Raw genomic sequence first — 15487 nt, 5'->3', positions numbered from 1 at the left:
CTGCTTCTAGCATTTGCTTTACCTTTGGTTATGATTACTTTTTCACATTCACACCCACTGTGATCCCAGGAACTTCTCTGAGCTCCAAAGAAAAGCAGGAAGTGGGCTGGGAGGGCAGAGGGAAATGGAAGCCATGCATCCCTGTTAGACCTCACAAGTTTGTTACACATAGTAGGAGGGGTGTGCACCCTGAACTCTAACTATGGAAGAAGTACAGATTTCAGTTACTTTTTGTGTCAAATGTTTTAGGCTGTGTCTCTGGACCTGTCACGAAGGCAAGCCACTTAAACCTTGTGCCTTTGTTCTCATGTCTGAAAAGACCTCGTCTTTTTAAGCATGTGGGGACTCTCTTCAGGCAAATGTGGACACCTTGTTAAGCACATCACTTGGCTATGGAGGTTCTGTGAGGCGAGCATGTAGGAGGTCAGAAGCTCGGCCGGTGCGTTTCCCAGCGATGCCCATGCACTCTCCATCCATGATACTAGTGACCACCAGTTCAGAATCAGACTGGTAGCCGACACCTCCAAGGGCACCCAGGAGGTAGAGGGTCAGGCCTGCCCTGTGGGGACGGTCTGGTCCCCCCTCTTCAGGGAAGAGGTAGATTGTGCATCTTCCCATCAACCTTTTCATGCTGGGTAAAGAGTGGCCTTGATGGCTTTCAATCGAGGTTCATTCTTCTCTACAAGATGGGAAAAAGGATTTGACAGAGGGGTAACTGTCACCCTGGGGTGTCAGTGATTTCTGAGACCTGGTTCCCAGCACCCATCATTTTGGTGATCTCTTACTGCCCGTGTCCACATGTTACAACAAGGTGGATTATCAGTGCTTAGTGCCAGGGAAGAGATCCATGTGTGTACTTTTGTGTCTTGGTCATTTAAAATAGAGCTCTTTGAGTGATTTTTACTTTTTTGTGGTTTCAGTTTGTCCCAGAAACATCCCCCCACCACCACAAACACACACACACACACACACACACACACACACACTTCCTTTCAGTATGCTGTCAACGTGTTCCTTGCCTCAGAAGCTCCTTTGCCTTCTGTGGCTTGAACAGCATCAAGCCCCGTCAACGTTTGTTTCACCAAAGTTATTGTGCGGCTGCTGCTCCATTCAGTGCATTTCTTCGCTGTGTGGCGACCGGCACTCAATCTCCACATTTGTGCTTATCACAGGTTTGAACATTGGCAGTGGGACATTCAAGACAAAGACAACTAACAAAATCGTGTCGGAGGCTAGTTTTTCATCGAGCAAAGGAAGTCCTTTGTCAAGGTAAAGTCGTGAAAGCCTTTCTGAACAGCGTCGACAAGATGAGAAATGTCACTCTGTAATGAATGAAACTCATATTATTTTGTTGTGTGACTCAAGGGAAGGTTACGGTTTGGGGTTTTGTTGATCTGAAATAACAGTAGAAACTTCAGTCTACCTTTGAAAATATTTGCACCAGAGCCAAGCATTGTTTTGCAGCTGTTGTTTCGTTGGTTTAAGACTCAATTGACACCTCAGTGAACCACAAATTAGCGTCTACAGCTGCTCGCAGTAGGGCTGCTTAGAGACCACACAATGAAGGGTGTCGGAAAAGGGCAGAGAGAAAACATCGGGCCTTAAAAGAAATAAAGTGGCCTGTTTCTTCTTCCTGAGGCGGCTGACATATATACTGGCAATTGCCTGGGATTTGTTTTCATATTCCTCTTTTTCACCAAGCCTTTGGGCTGGGTTACCCTTTCCTTTCCTGCAACTTCCCTGCTTATTGTCCATAAAGAACAAAATTTATACTTTCACATCTGTGGAAAATGTAGCTCTTCTCGTAAGTTTTCCAGGCAACAATATGTGAGTTGGTGAGTTGTGTGCTGGATTTGTCTCCAACATGAAATACTGACCATGCGGTAGCATTGGGTCAAAAAGAATTTATCAGTGGGGACAGAAGCAGTTGTCTGAGGAGATACCTACCGTTTTGGCTTTGGGCTGCATGTTGCTTAAAACTGCACAAATTTCCTTTTGTGATAACAGTTCTCATTTATGCGATGTCCTTTAGATGATTGTGTTACTTTTTAATTAACTTCTTACCCTGATGAAATTTTAAAACAGAAACTTTACATATCTAATGTCATATATGGTGTCCATAAGATAAAATGATTTGATCCAGAAATCTAGTATTTTTTAAATGCTTTCACTTTTATTTCGAAAAACATTGTAAAAACAAAAAAAAAATGTGATATTTTTAGGACTCAGAATATCTTGAAATGACATTCTAAAATTAGATCGTTCATTTAGAAACCTGGCAAGTTCAATTTTAGAAAATCACTCATGTAGTTCTCAGAAATTAGCATCTGTAATACCTGGGTTTTCGTCCTTGTTTTTGAAGGAAGTGGGAGGAAATGAATCATGGAACAAGAAGAGTGCTAAAGTGTTATATTTTTTGGGTTATACTGTAAATTCAATTCTAAAGGAAATTTTAAAGGTAATGAGTTCTACAGGTAGTTTCGGGGCATCCTATTACCATTTCTTAAAGATTGTTAGAAGTGGCACGCATTGCATGGAGCACTGGGTGTGGTGCAAAAAACAATGAATTCTGTTACGCTGAAAAGAAATTTTTAAAAAAGTTTGTTAGAAGTGCTCTTTTCTATTATATCTTAAGGGCACAAAAAAAGCTCAATTCTTCTTTAACTTGTCTTTATAGGTATACACACCTGAGGCAGTTTTAAAATACATTTAGAAAGCAGCTGGGCCCCAAGAACATTAACTAAGTCTTGTGTCTGTATGTTACTAAAGTAAATTCACACTTTCTTCCCCCTTCATTCTGAAGCAAGGACGTATCGTTCCTACGTGAAATTATTTTTCTAAATAAATTACAAGTCATCTTATCACCCCCCTTTAAGAAGGTGGGAAAAATCAAGGAATCTTTGGTTCTAGACCCTTAATAATAATCCAGTGATGAAAAGGCCTGGATGTTGAGTGTGTGGGTTCGGTGTGCTGTATGTCATGGTGTGGTTGCTGTGCTGGGTTTGGTGGTGTTAGTACAGCACCCTGGGCTTTGGAGAGCTCTAGGTTTGTGGTTTGTGCCTGGATTCACTGAAATTTCTTAGAGGCTTACATTTAAGGATCCCACTTACTGCAGTCACTCCTCGTGCTTTATTGCTTTTACAAGTGGTCTCGAAACCCAGTACTTGAGAATAAACATAACAGTGCGGTGCTGCTGTAGCACTTTTAAAAATTCTTCTTTGCTCTATTTTGTCAGTGAGCTGATGAGCAACCTCAAAAAAAAAAAAAAAAAATAGACCCTGCTGGACCTTAAAAAAAAAAAAAAAATGGCTTCCTCTGATGTCCTAGAGACAATAATTATGATGTGCTAGTTAAGCCCAAACTACAGCTGAGGGATTTTACTTTAAAGCAGCGGCTTGGGTGCAAAAATGCATTTATAGCTCTTTGTCTGCACCTCATTATGTGTGGGCCTGATTCATTAAGTAATTGGTTTGCAGTTGTTTACATGAGTATTAAGGCCTTCTTTTCAGCCGCCTTTGAGAGATACATTGTGCAAATGTTGCCTGTGATGAATGCAGAATGAGGTCCAGAGGGTCTGTCCTATTGGCTAAACAGTGCACTCTGTTGAAAAGCCTGAGAAAGGGATTGGGTGCTGCTTTGCATAGCAATGACTTTCTTAATAAGCGTTACAGATTAATACACACAAGCTATAAAAGATGCAAAGAGATACTCTTAGCACATTTATACATGCTCATTTCATTGTGATGGTGGTGGGATCCGGGTGCTTTCATATTCCGTTTTTCAGAGCAGCAGCTTCAGTGCATGAGCCGTAATAGAATCCGATGTTTATTGTATTATAAATCACGGGCAAGTAGGCAGATCGGCAACAGTTTATTATTAAAGATTCTTTCAGTGTAAATCTTTTTCTACCATTGTATTTGCTTCAGCAAAATCATTTTGTGGTTGAGTGGGGATGAAAGGCATAATGTACGAAGGAGTGAGTCCTAATAGGAAGCCGTTCTCCGAGTAAAGACCACTTGTTCCCTTTTGTTCAGGGGTGCATGCCAGAGCTTCCTCTCCTCTGCAAACATTGTCTCGCTTTACCTTCCTCAGGAAGCAGTTTTCATGCTCCGGGATCCATTTATTCAATGGAGAGTATATTTCAACAGCCTGTCGTGTATAACTTCAGTTTACTGGCCAGATCGAGATAACATTTTACGGGAAGAAAAGGATGTGTGCTTGCAACATAATTGCCTGGGGGAAAGGTAGCAGAAGTCACCCAGGCGCAGCACCCTGGCGGGGCCACTGTGGGTGGCATTCTGTGCCCACCCTGCAGCCACACGCGTGGCCAGTGGAGGGCGCCAGGTTGCAGCTGATGCTCTGGTGGGGACCCTGGGATCTCTCTTCTTGCCTGGTCACTGTGCCATTTTCCCTTGGGCTAATACAAAGATCACAAGGAATCAGTACCAGTGAAATAAAAATGCAGTTTTTCTGGAAGTCCTTTAGGCTCTCCTATTAAAGTCCCCATTCCCCGTCTCTGGCTAAACAAATCTACATTCTCCTTAAATGCCATTGAATAAGCAGCTGCCTAAATATCCTCCATGTTTCTTCTCACAAACCCACATACTTTATTTTTTCTACACAGAGCATGGAAGAGCCAGTCCCTTGCTTGACTAGCTGAAGGGAAGGAGTTAACAAGTTGACCCCTCCACAGGCAGCTTTACAAAAAAAAAAAAAAAAAAGCATCTGCTGCAGGGCCCCTGGCTAACCATCAGGGGGCGCTCGGACTTTGTCAAATTAAAAGTGTGTCTGCTTTCTGTCTGCTCTTAAGAAAACTTGAAATTACTGTTTACAAAGATTTGTTGGCATACCTGTGGGGGTTTTTTTCTTACTGAATTATTTCATGCCTTCTGTTTTTCAGAAGTATATGTCTTCTCTAAGAAAAATTCTAGCTGAAGATGCAGTTTGAGACATTTTAATACCAATTCTAGCTAACAGTCAAATCATTAGAATTAGAAGTCGGTTTATAGATCACACCTTTTTTTTTTAAATTCTGTTTTTTTTTTTTTTTTTTTGACAGAGATCACAAGTAGGCAGAGACGCAGGCAGAGAGAGAGGGGGGAAAGCAGGCTCCCTGCTGAGCAGAGACCTCCCCGAGAACTCTGGGATCATGACCTGAGCTGAAGGCAGAGGCTTTAACCCACTGAGCCACCCAGGCACCCCTATAGATCACATCTTCTTACTAGTTATTTTCAGTCTTAAAGTAAGAGCCTAGAACCAGAAGGGCACTTCCCAGTAGGAGACCCTCCCGATTATCCCCACAACCATACACCCTGCCCTCGGCAGGATCCATCCTAAGAGTATCATTGCCAGACTCTGCTGACATGACCTCAAAGTCACAGTAACTTGGGTAGTTTGTTAACAGGCTGTGGACACATTTTTCCTTTAAAGCAATGATACTGACCATGAGGTTGAAAGTCATTGTGTTACTAATATTGGGATATCCCCCAGGACTGACTGTTTTCCAGATTCCTCTTCCCATGGCCCCACTCAAGTACCACGTGTCCCATCATCTGCAGTGCCCCCCAGCCTGTTCCCACGTGCCCTATGCCCACTGGACAGCCTCATGTCATGTCCTCATACAACCTGCTGCATCATATGCACCAGCTTCTAGTCTTGCTCTTTTGCTGGAATGTTTCTGCCCCACTCTTTCACCTGGCCAATGCCCACTAGACTGTCAAGGTTTAACTATTAACTTTCTAAAAGTTTCCTAAGCAGAGGAGCTGGTCATACAATATGCCCCTGGTGTGGCACCATGGCTAGTTCTAGCATCATCTGTAACATAGGGGTGGTAGCCATTTGCAGGTACCTTGCCCCCACTGTGAGCTCCTCACTAGGGCCTGGGGAGATTTTGTTGGCCACCAGTGCTCAAAAACCATAGAACTTGCTGAGTGTGTGAACATCTGTATATAGCTCTACTGTTCACTCGGGCATTTGTCTTAGATGTTCTCACCTCTGGGCGGCATCATGTACCCTTCCCACAGGGAGCTTTCCACAAAGGTCTCTGCACAAGCATGTGGAAGAGGAAAGGCCATGTGCACATGCACGTTTCCCAAGGGAGACTCTTGCAGTCAACTTTGACTGTGTACACTCTGCTCACACACTCTACATTTGGCTTCCAAGAAGCACACTGGGTGTACACATTTTGAGTGGCTTCCTGGAATCCTTACCTGACTGCCATCCTGTCTGTTGGAGAAAGGATGTCTGGCTCCTGGCCCTGAATTTGACAAGGGCTTGTGGGCTCTTGGCACATGTTAGGGGCTTGGCTGTTGCCCCCTAATTCTGCTGACGTCAATTCTTGGCCCACCCTGCAGTTGCCTTTTTTGGCTGATGTCACAGTTCTTATTTTGCTGTCTGTCTCCCCAATGAAGCATGAGAGGCCCAGGCAGAGGTGAAATGTGTCTTGCTTGTGGCCGCAGGCCTAGCACAGAGCTGATGTATAGTGTCACCTGTACGGGATTTATGAGAGAGTGAATGAGTGAGTGAGCAAACGAATGAACAGCCCATTGCAGAGGAGAGGTTTGGCCCATCTGCTTGTACCAGGCCCAGCAGAGGTAGTTGCCTAGTCTCTTCCCCGTCCCACCCATCAGGTTCCTCAGGGAGGAGACTTCATGCATCTTGGGCCTGTTGCCTTTCAGTCTGTCCCCAGACTTTCCCTTTCCTTAGCCACTGTGCCAGAGGACCTGTCACCTCCACTTAGACCCCATGACTGCACATCACTAAACCAAGCACATGTTCACCCAAAAGCTGTAAATGTGTGGCAGGGCCACCCCCTGAGACCTACTGCTCCCAGGCTGTTGAGCGTGATTGTCTCAAAGCTGACCAGGACACTGCAAGGAAGACCTTACTACCCCCATTTTGCGGACAGAAAACAGATGCTCAGAGAGGTAGGGAACTTACCCAGGGCCACACAGGGAGCAGAGTTGGGCATGGGGGCTGGGGATGGGGGGGTGGCCAGAGGCTCTCTGGCCCCAGAGCTGGCACTGTATCCCATCAGCAGTCCAACACTGGGATAGGGACCAGTACCAACGTAGGTTCTCCTCACCCTACTGTGTGACAATTTTTCACCGGTTCCTGTGGGGAAAGGTCTTTGCAATGCATGCCTTTGGGAAGTATCTGTGAGCCAGGAGGAGCTCTGCCCCACCTCGTCCCCTCCATCTGCTAGCACTGTGTGTCTTGAGACACATCCCGCTCAGCCTCCCGGGCCCCACCACCTAGACAGTGAAAGTGCTGGATTGATAATCAAACCATAAATGCCCTGCTATAATTTAATAATAGATTTCCTAGAAACTCATAGGCTTTCCATAGCTCATTTTTACTGTACTTGCTGGTTCCACAAAGCAAAACTTCATGTTTACAATAGACCTTGCCATCTAACTGTGTTGATATTGACTGTGTTAATCTGATTAAGTAACTATTTCTAGCTACATTAGCCTTGTACTGCTATAAAATGGACAGTCGGCACCCATAATTTCTTTAGTACTCTGTGTGTTGCCATGATTGCATACGTAGTGCCAGGTGCTGCTCTCAGACTGTAACCTATTAAGACCCTGGCCAACCTTAATGTCTCAAGTTTAGCAAGGATGAACACAAAAGTGACTTTGACTTGAGTTCCCCAATCTGATTTATCAACGACAGGGGATTTATAAACAATTACTGAAATTCATCACAAATAAGATAGCTTGCTGGATAGAAAGAGGGAAGCTATGTGATAAGGCCAATATGGCAGAAGGTTAACAATTGAACATCCCCTTCATGGGTACATGGTATTTACTGTACAGCTAAGGGGAGAAATTGCCAAACCTACTGGGAAAATCTGCAGCTTTTAAAAGCAAAGTCTAAAGTCTAACCATGGGAAATAGTCAAGTCTGCTGTCTTGGATCCCAGGAGTTACCATGAAGACTGCAGGGGAAAGGCAGGCCCTTTGATGGGCTGCAAGTGTGGCACGCATCACCCGTGCAACGGGCTTGGTGCACTGTGGCCCCAAGGCAAAGTCCGGGCCTGCCCACCGCCTGGTCCTGTACAGCCAGCTAGCCAAGAGTGGTTTTATATTTTTAAATGGTTGGGAGGAATCCAAAGAAGAATAATGTTGCATGACACCCTGAAGTACTGGGAAATTCAAATTGTAGTGCCTGCCTGTAGAGGTTGAATTGTAACAGCCGTGTCTACCAGTTTACACATTGTTCACAACTGTTGTCATGCCACAACCACAGAAGCGAGCAGTTGTGACTAAGACCAGATGGCCCACAACGCCCCAGGTGTTTGCTCTCTGGCTCATTAAGGCAAAACCTCTGCTAATCTGGGCATTATAAGACGGAAATGTTACTTGCATTCTCTCAGGGAAGATGAAGCAGTCCGGTTCCAAGCATGTGTGACAGGCTATGGTGACCCTATCTCATGGCCTGTAAGACTAACTCTTCCATTTTTTTCTGCTTTCCAAACTGAAAATGTTTTGTCTCTAATTTGCTGTAGTAGCTAGACAAATTGGCTATATCTAGTTCTGGGGAATGTTCTCCCACCATGCCCCTGGGCCTCATCTGAGCTTTACATGTTAGGTATAGCTCCAAAAGAAACGTTGACCTGAAGAATTGTGCAATTCAGATCAACTTTGGGGTGTCACGCACTTTGTGGCATGTAGAGATGGCTTCCTCCAGGGAAAAATAATTTCCCCAAAGATGTGGGGATGGAGTAGGAAACACCTAGAGGCATTTTCCACCTTTCTCAGTAGGTGAACCACACATGTTTAGTTCTGCAACATATTTCTTGCACATTTCCAATAAGAAACTTAAACCTGATTCTGAAATCCCATAAGCAGAAACCTGCAAATCAAATGCTTTGTCAGCACATATCAGCACATATTGGTCAGGTGTCTTTAAGTAGGGCCCTGCTCTTAGTGAGGTTCCTCTTTTCATCCCATACATAATCCCCGAGCATCCACTAAGTGCAAAGCACTGGGTTACCCTGAGCCAAACAGGTAGGGTCTGTGCCCTCACAGAGCTCATACTCTGGAGGGGGCGTGATCACACATGTGTTCGTTACACAGATGCTTGTGAAGTGGCAACTTGGATGAGGATTACTATCGTGGCAGTGGTGCAGGAGAGGAGCAATGGGGAGGTTGTAGCAGAAGGACCCAACCAAGTCTGGGGATCAGCCTTGGAGGTACTGTTCAGGATTTAGGGCTTTTGCCCAAAAACAACAGGAAGGCATCAAGGGTCTTTAGTGAGGAAGTGGAGTGATCAGGTTTGTGTTTTGACGAGTTCACTCTTGCTTCTGAGTGGAAAATGGACTGTAGTTCACTCTTGCTTCTGAGTGGAAAATTGACTGTTTGTGGCATCAAGTACTAGGGGTGGTTACAAAGTGTAGGCAGAGATGCTGGTGTAGTTGGCTGGGTAGCAACAGTGCAAAGGGAAGAGCAAGGACTTCACGAAGTACTGGGAGGCCTATTGGCAGGACCTAAGGGCTGATTGGGTGCAGGAGGGCAGAGGAGTGGAAGGGGTTGGGGAGGGAACAGAGGGTCCAGGTGCTGTTGGCTGAGATAGAAGGGCCTGGCCCAGCAGGGGAAGTGAACCACACTGGGGAGATTGTGAATTTGGTAATGGATGGGCATGTTGACTACAAGGAACTTTGGAAGCATCCAAGTAGAGCTAGCACATGAGCACTGGACATACTTCTGGAGCACAGAGAAGTGGTGGGGGCCATAGTGCCCTTGTTCTTTCCAGGGGCTCCCCACTACCACACCCTACCACATCCTCCTTCTCCATCGTGGCTTGTGAGGTCCACTCCAGCTTTCAAAGCAGGATCCAGGAGGTGCCCTGCAGGCACCCATCACCTACCCTGTGCTCCAGGTTCTCCCAGCCCTTGGCACTCTTGCCCTCTTCCCCTGCAACTCTCATTACTTGGACTACACCTGGAAAATTAGCCTCTCTGTACCACCAGCATTGTCAAATCCACCTCTGCCCTGCCATCTGGACCAGTGTCCGTATGAAATGGGAAGTAGGTAAACAGTAGACAACACCCAACCCAGTAGTTGCATTTAGAGTGTGTGTGTGTGTGTGTGTGTATTAGGGGTGGGGAGGGGGCTAGTACTTCATGTCAGATGGACCCATGTGGATGGCGGCCACCTTCCCTGCCACCTCTGTGACTGCTGGTGAGTGCCAGGCCTTCTTTCATGGCCACAGAGCTGGCCCGTGGGGAAATAGTTGCAGGCAGCTGAGGTCATGGCAGATCATGGAACAGGCACCAAGTTTAAAGGGAGTGTTGGCAGATTTTGAACCCAGAAAAATGATACGTGAGTGGAGCTTATTCTACAGAAAAAGAAACAAACCAAATCCATAAATTATGGCAGCTCTGGCCAACAGCAGGTTTTTAAGCATAGGTTAACCATAGGGAGGGAGAAGGTGAGTTTACAAGGTTTCCTATATCAGGGGAACTGGGGTTCTAACCCTGAGCAGGGACCGTGCACATTGGGGGGTGTATTCTTCATTTTACTCATCTAAAAGCCTGGACGGAATCTGTTTTAATGAAACAGTCTATCAATCTGATGCCAGTGAATACCTTGGCAGGAGCACATTACTCAGTATTAGCATTTTGTGCATGGGATACCTAGAAATCTACACACTGGTGTCCAGAATACTTATATTTCTCAAGTATTTTACTTTTAGCTTGTCTCAAAGTACCAAAACTTTGCCCGTTCTTGTTTTTGAGAGGGCTGTCAACAGGAAGTCCGTGCTCTGCCTCACTGCCTGTGGGCTCCTTGTCCAATGCTACAAGCCGTGCCCACAGGAGCATTCTGACCTGGTCTCTGAAGAACCAGCAGGGAACACACTCAGAGACCTTATGATGCTGTCGCAACAGCGACCCACCCACCATGGCAAATACCTCTGGCCACCATAGTCCTGACATTTTCTTCTTACTCTTAAGACTTGGAGAATATGGGGTCCTGGGATCGAGCCCGACATTAGGCTCCCTGCTCAGCAAAGAGACTGCTTCTCCTTTTCCCTCTGCCGCTTCCCCTGCTCATTCTCTATCTTTCTCTCTGTATCTGTTTGTCTCCAACAAATAAACAAAATCTTAAAAACAAAACAAAACCCAAAACGTGGGGAGCACGCATAAAATGCCTGGCCTTTCAGTGCATCACACAGACTTCGCTCATGTGCTCATTGCAAAAATATCAGTCTGAGGGGCGCCTGGGTGGCTCAGTGGTTAAGCCGCTGCCTTTGGCTCAGGTCATGATCTCAGGGTCCTGGGATCGAGTCCCGCATCGGGCTCTCTGCTCAGCAGGGAGCCTGCTTCCTCCTCTCTCTCTGTCTGCCTGCCTCTCTGCCTACTTGTGATTTCTCTCTGTCAAATAAATAAATAAAATCTTTAAAAAAAAATATCAGTCTGATAGGACTATTTTTTCAGGACTTAGGCTATTTCTTTATTTTTCAGGCATGAAAATGAAAAGAAACTACCTACCACTTTAGAGTCTAAAGGTAAGAGAATTCATTTCGTGTTTTACTGAGAGTTGTTGGGCACCTTTTATCTGTTTTCTGAACGTAAGGGCTTTGAGGGTGCCTGTGATCACAGGGGGCTCTTGCAGCCCTCCCCAGGGTGGCATAGTCTCTGAGGGGATCGGAGGGTCTGCTCGGGGCACAGTTCTTCAGTGACAGGGCTGGGACCTGACCACATATGGGGGTGCCACTGGGCCACAGTGGCTTAGCGTTCTAATTCACAAGTATGAATTTGCATGGTATCCTGGCCTCCACATCCAACTGATTGCCAACATTGGTATATTCTACCTGTGAAATATTTTTTGCCTCTGTCCCCAATCTCACAGCTAATGCCCCACAAGTACCCACTGCTCATGATATGACAGGGCTCCTTAACTGGTTTCCTCACATCCAATCCCTCCCCAAGTCCTGAATGCCTTCTACCTGGCCACCAGCATCTAAAACTTCACTGAGCCTTCTTACTTTCCTAGTTAAAAATTGCTAGTGCCCTCCACTAGGTGCAGGATAGAGTCTCTAACTTTATCCCTTTGTGGTCTGGCCCTTCCTTACTTTCCAGCTGTGTTCCTTCCAAGGTCTTGTCCTCTTCGTGTCAGGTCACAACCAGCTTTTTCCAAATATAAGGCATACCTTGGAGGTATTGCAGATTTGGTTCTAGACCACTTCAATAAAGCCAAATAAAAATTTTGGTCTCCCAGTGCCTATAAAATTGTATTTACACTATACTATAGTTTCTTGAGTGTACAACAGCATTATGCCTATAAAAATGTTAATCAGCATTAATTTAAAATACTTTAAAAATAATTAAACACTTTATTGCTAAAAGATGCTAATCATCATCTGAGCTTCAGCAAGTCATGATCACTGATCACAGGTCCCTCTATGAAGTATAATAATAACAGAAAGGTTTAAAATAATGAAGGAATTACCAAAATGTGACACAGAGACTCAAGGTGAACAAATGCTGTTGAAGAATGGTGCCAATAGATTTGCCTGATGTAGGGTTGACACAGACCTTGAATTTGTAAAAAACCCAATCTTTGAGAAGCATAGGAAAATGTGGTGTGACTGGATACCACACTTGTTCCTCTGTGCCTTTGCTCATGCAGTTTTTCCCTTTTCCTTAGCACCTTGAGTTCTTATTCAGCTTTGAACCCCCAGCCCACAGGGAGACTCTCCCCCACCTCGCAGGCCAGCACTATGGCATGTCTCCTGTGGAGCTTGGGCTTGCTCTGCTCATATCAGCTTAGACCCCCTTCCCGGGTGGCCTGTGATCAAGAGCATGGGCGTGAATCCAACAACCTGGGTGGGACTGGTAGCTTGAGCACCCTGTAATGCTGCGATTGGGGCCAGTCTCCACCTGTTTGCTCAGTAGGTGGAGGCTTTCCAAGGTTGGAAAAGGGTGAAATGGGACTGGATATAAGAAGTCATCACAGAATGGCAGTGAGTACAGCAGAGATATCAGTGGTCATGGAGATGGTCAGTATAGCAGACTGTGTCCTCCCCGCATCCTGACTGGCCAACTTGGAGATCACAGTGCAGTTCATAGGCACGCTTGTGGCCTTTGGTGGCCGTAGGCAGTGCTCATCTGCCTGAGGGCTTTGTCTGGCCATGGGAGCATGCCCAGCCCCTACAGGGCCGCCCAGAGTGCCAGGGAGTGGATCTCCTACTTGAGAATAACCCCCAATGAGAAGAGGAAATTGGTCAGTAAATAACCCCAGCTCCTTACTCTTTGTTGAGACAGTTTGAGGGAAGTTCTGGTCTCTCAGAGGGTGCCCTATAGGACTGGGCCCCCTTGTGCCCTGCCCGCCCCCTCATGAACACACCCTCCATTGGTTTCCTTTCTTCCTGCATTGCTCTTCTAGCCTCTCCCGTGGTTCCCAGGATCACCTCCCAAGTAAACCATGTGCACGCACAACCTGGTCTCAGCACACAACTCATGCTCTTCTTCCTCTGTGCCTTCCCTTCTCCCCTTTGCTCTGGTGGAGACCAGAGGAGATGAAAGGGCAGGAGCAACTGAGCTGAGGCAGTCCCAGGCCTGACGAAACACCCAGCAAACCCTGCTTCCATGGTAATCCTGGCCTTAAAAGACCCAAGGACCTTAAAGGACCCCTTAAAGGACCTAAATGTAAGAGACCCATCCTGCAGCAAGGTTCTGGGCACAACAAAAAGGAAGGAAATATTCTGCAGTGTTTTCCATAGAACACACTGAAATGTGCAAATGAGTGCTGTACTGACACGCATTCCAGATGCATCTGTCAGGTCCGTCCCTCCTTGTCCCTAGTAGGTCTTTTGCAGGCCAGTGGTCCTGTCTGATTAAACTATTTGGCTGATGAAGTCCAGCTGTTTAGATGGAGAGATACTATTACTGTCTGGTTTTCTCTTCCAGCCTTCTGGGGTGAGTCTGATGACAGTAACTCAGAAATTGAAGCTGCTTTACGTCCTAGAAACCATAACACATCCGCTGATGATTTTGATGATTTTTATGACTAATAAGCAGTAACAACTGTTGGAAATAAAGTCATTAAACAAACTAAAACCCTGTGTTTGTATGTGATATCCTAAATAAACATGTGTTGCTAAGCTTTCTAATTGTTTTATGGGAAAACTTGGGACCACATTGCTACTGGAGCAAAATTCTGTACATAAACATAAACTAGCATATTCATTTGAAGTGCTATCAAAAAACAAAGTGATGAATGAAATGCCCATCAAAATTCAAGTTGGTTTCTTTGTATAAATTGACAAGCTGATGCAAAAATTCATATTGAAATCCAAGGGAACAAGAATAACTAAAACAGTCTTGAAAAAGAACACCAGAATTGGAGTACTCACACTTCCCAATTTTGAAACTTACTTAAAAACTGTAGTAATTGGGCACCTGGGTGGCTCAGTGGGTTAAAGCCTCTGCTTTCAGCTGAGGTCATGATCCCAGGGTCCTGGGATCGAGCTCTCTGCTCAGCAGGGAGCCTGTTTCCTCCTCTCTCTCTCTCTCTCTCTCTGTCTCTCTGCCTGCCTCTCTGCCTACTTGTGATCTCTGTCTGTCAAATAAATAAATAAAATCTTAAAAAAAAAAACTAGTAATTGAGACAGTGTGGGACTGGCATAGACATATAGATCAATGAAATATCAATTTATATATAATCTAGAATTGATAATCCAGAAATAAATACTAACATCTATGGTCACTTAATCCTTGACAAAGACACCAATCCATTTGATGGGAAGAAAATTATCTTTTCCACAAAGTGTGCTGGGACAACTAGATAGCCACCTGCAAAAGAATGAAGTTCACACTGTATTCAAAATTAACTCAAAGTGGAAGAAGGACCTAAATGTAAGAGACAAACTATAAAACTCATAGAAGAAAACATAGTTGTGAATCTTTGTGACCTTGCATTAGGCAATGGTTTCTTTGTTATGACATCAAAGGCCCTTAACAGAGAAAAACAGATATATTGGACTTTACCAAATTCAAAACTCTTTGCTGCAAAGAGCACTATCAGGAAGGCGAAAAGAATGGGAGAAATATTTGCAAATCATATATTTAAAAAGAGACTTGTATCCAGAGTATATAAAGAATTTTTATAACTCAATAACAAAAAGAAAACTAAGCCAATTTAAAAATGAGCAAAGGATCCGAATCGACATTGCACCTAAGAAAATATACAAATGACGAATAAGCATGTGAAAGGATGCTTGACATCATTAGTCAACAGGGAAATGCAAGTCAGAATCACATGGTATCCTCATTCCCATGTGATGGCTAAAATCATAAAGACAGGTCATACAGGTGTTTGTGAGGATGTGGAGAAAACCCCTCACACACTGCTGGTGGGGATGGGAGATGGTGCCACAACTTTGGAAAACACTATCAATTCCACAAAAGGACCAAAACATGGGAAGCAGTTACCCCAGCCCCTGTGAAACGCAGTGGGATCTCGGGACAGCTGGCACAG

At 45.1% G+C, this 15487-nt stretch overlaps 1 protein-coding gene across 1 annotated transcript in view; it reads left to right on the top strand.

The window, feature by feature from the left end:
- Nucleotides 1–14067, top strand: part of KIZ (kizuna centrosomal protein) — a 126931-nt gene extending 112864 nt beyond the window's left edge. The window contains exons 12-14 of the mRNA XM_082750047.1: nucleotides 1173–1269; nucleotides 11470–11513; nucleotides 13918–14067. Of these exons, the coding sequence (XP_082606173.1) occupies nucleotides 1173–1269; nucleotides 11470–11513; nucleotides 13918–14021 (245 nt within the window). The 3' untranslated portion in view covers nucleotides 14022–14067. The remainder of the gene's footprint in view (nucleotides 1–1172; nucleotides 1270–11469; nucleotides 11514–13917) is intronic.
- The last annotated feature ends 1420 nt before the right edge of the window (nucleotides 14068–15487 follow it).

This window comes from Mustela nivalis (assembly GCF_964662115.1).
Source record: "Mustela nivalis genome assembly, contig: HAP1_SCAFFOLD_609, whole genome shotgun sequence".
NCBI classification, from domain to species: Eukaryota; Metazoa; Chordata; class Mammalia; order Carnivora; family Mustelidae; genus Mustela; species Mustela nivalis.
Note: the sequence above shows the minus strand (reverse complement) of the source record. Positions and strands in the feature narration are given on the sequence as shown.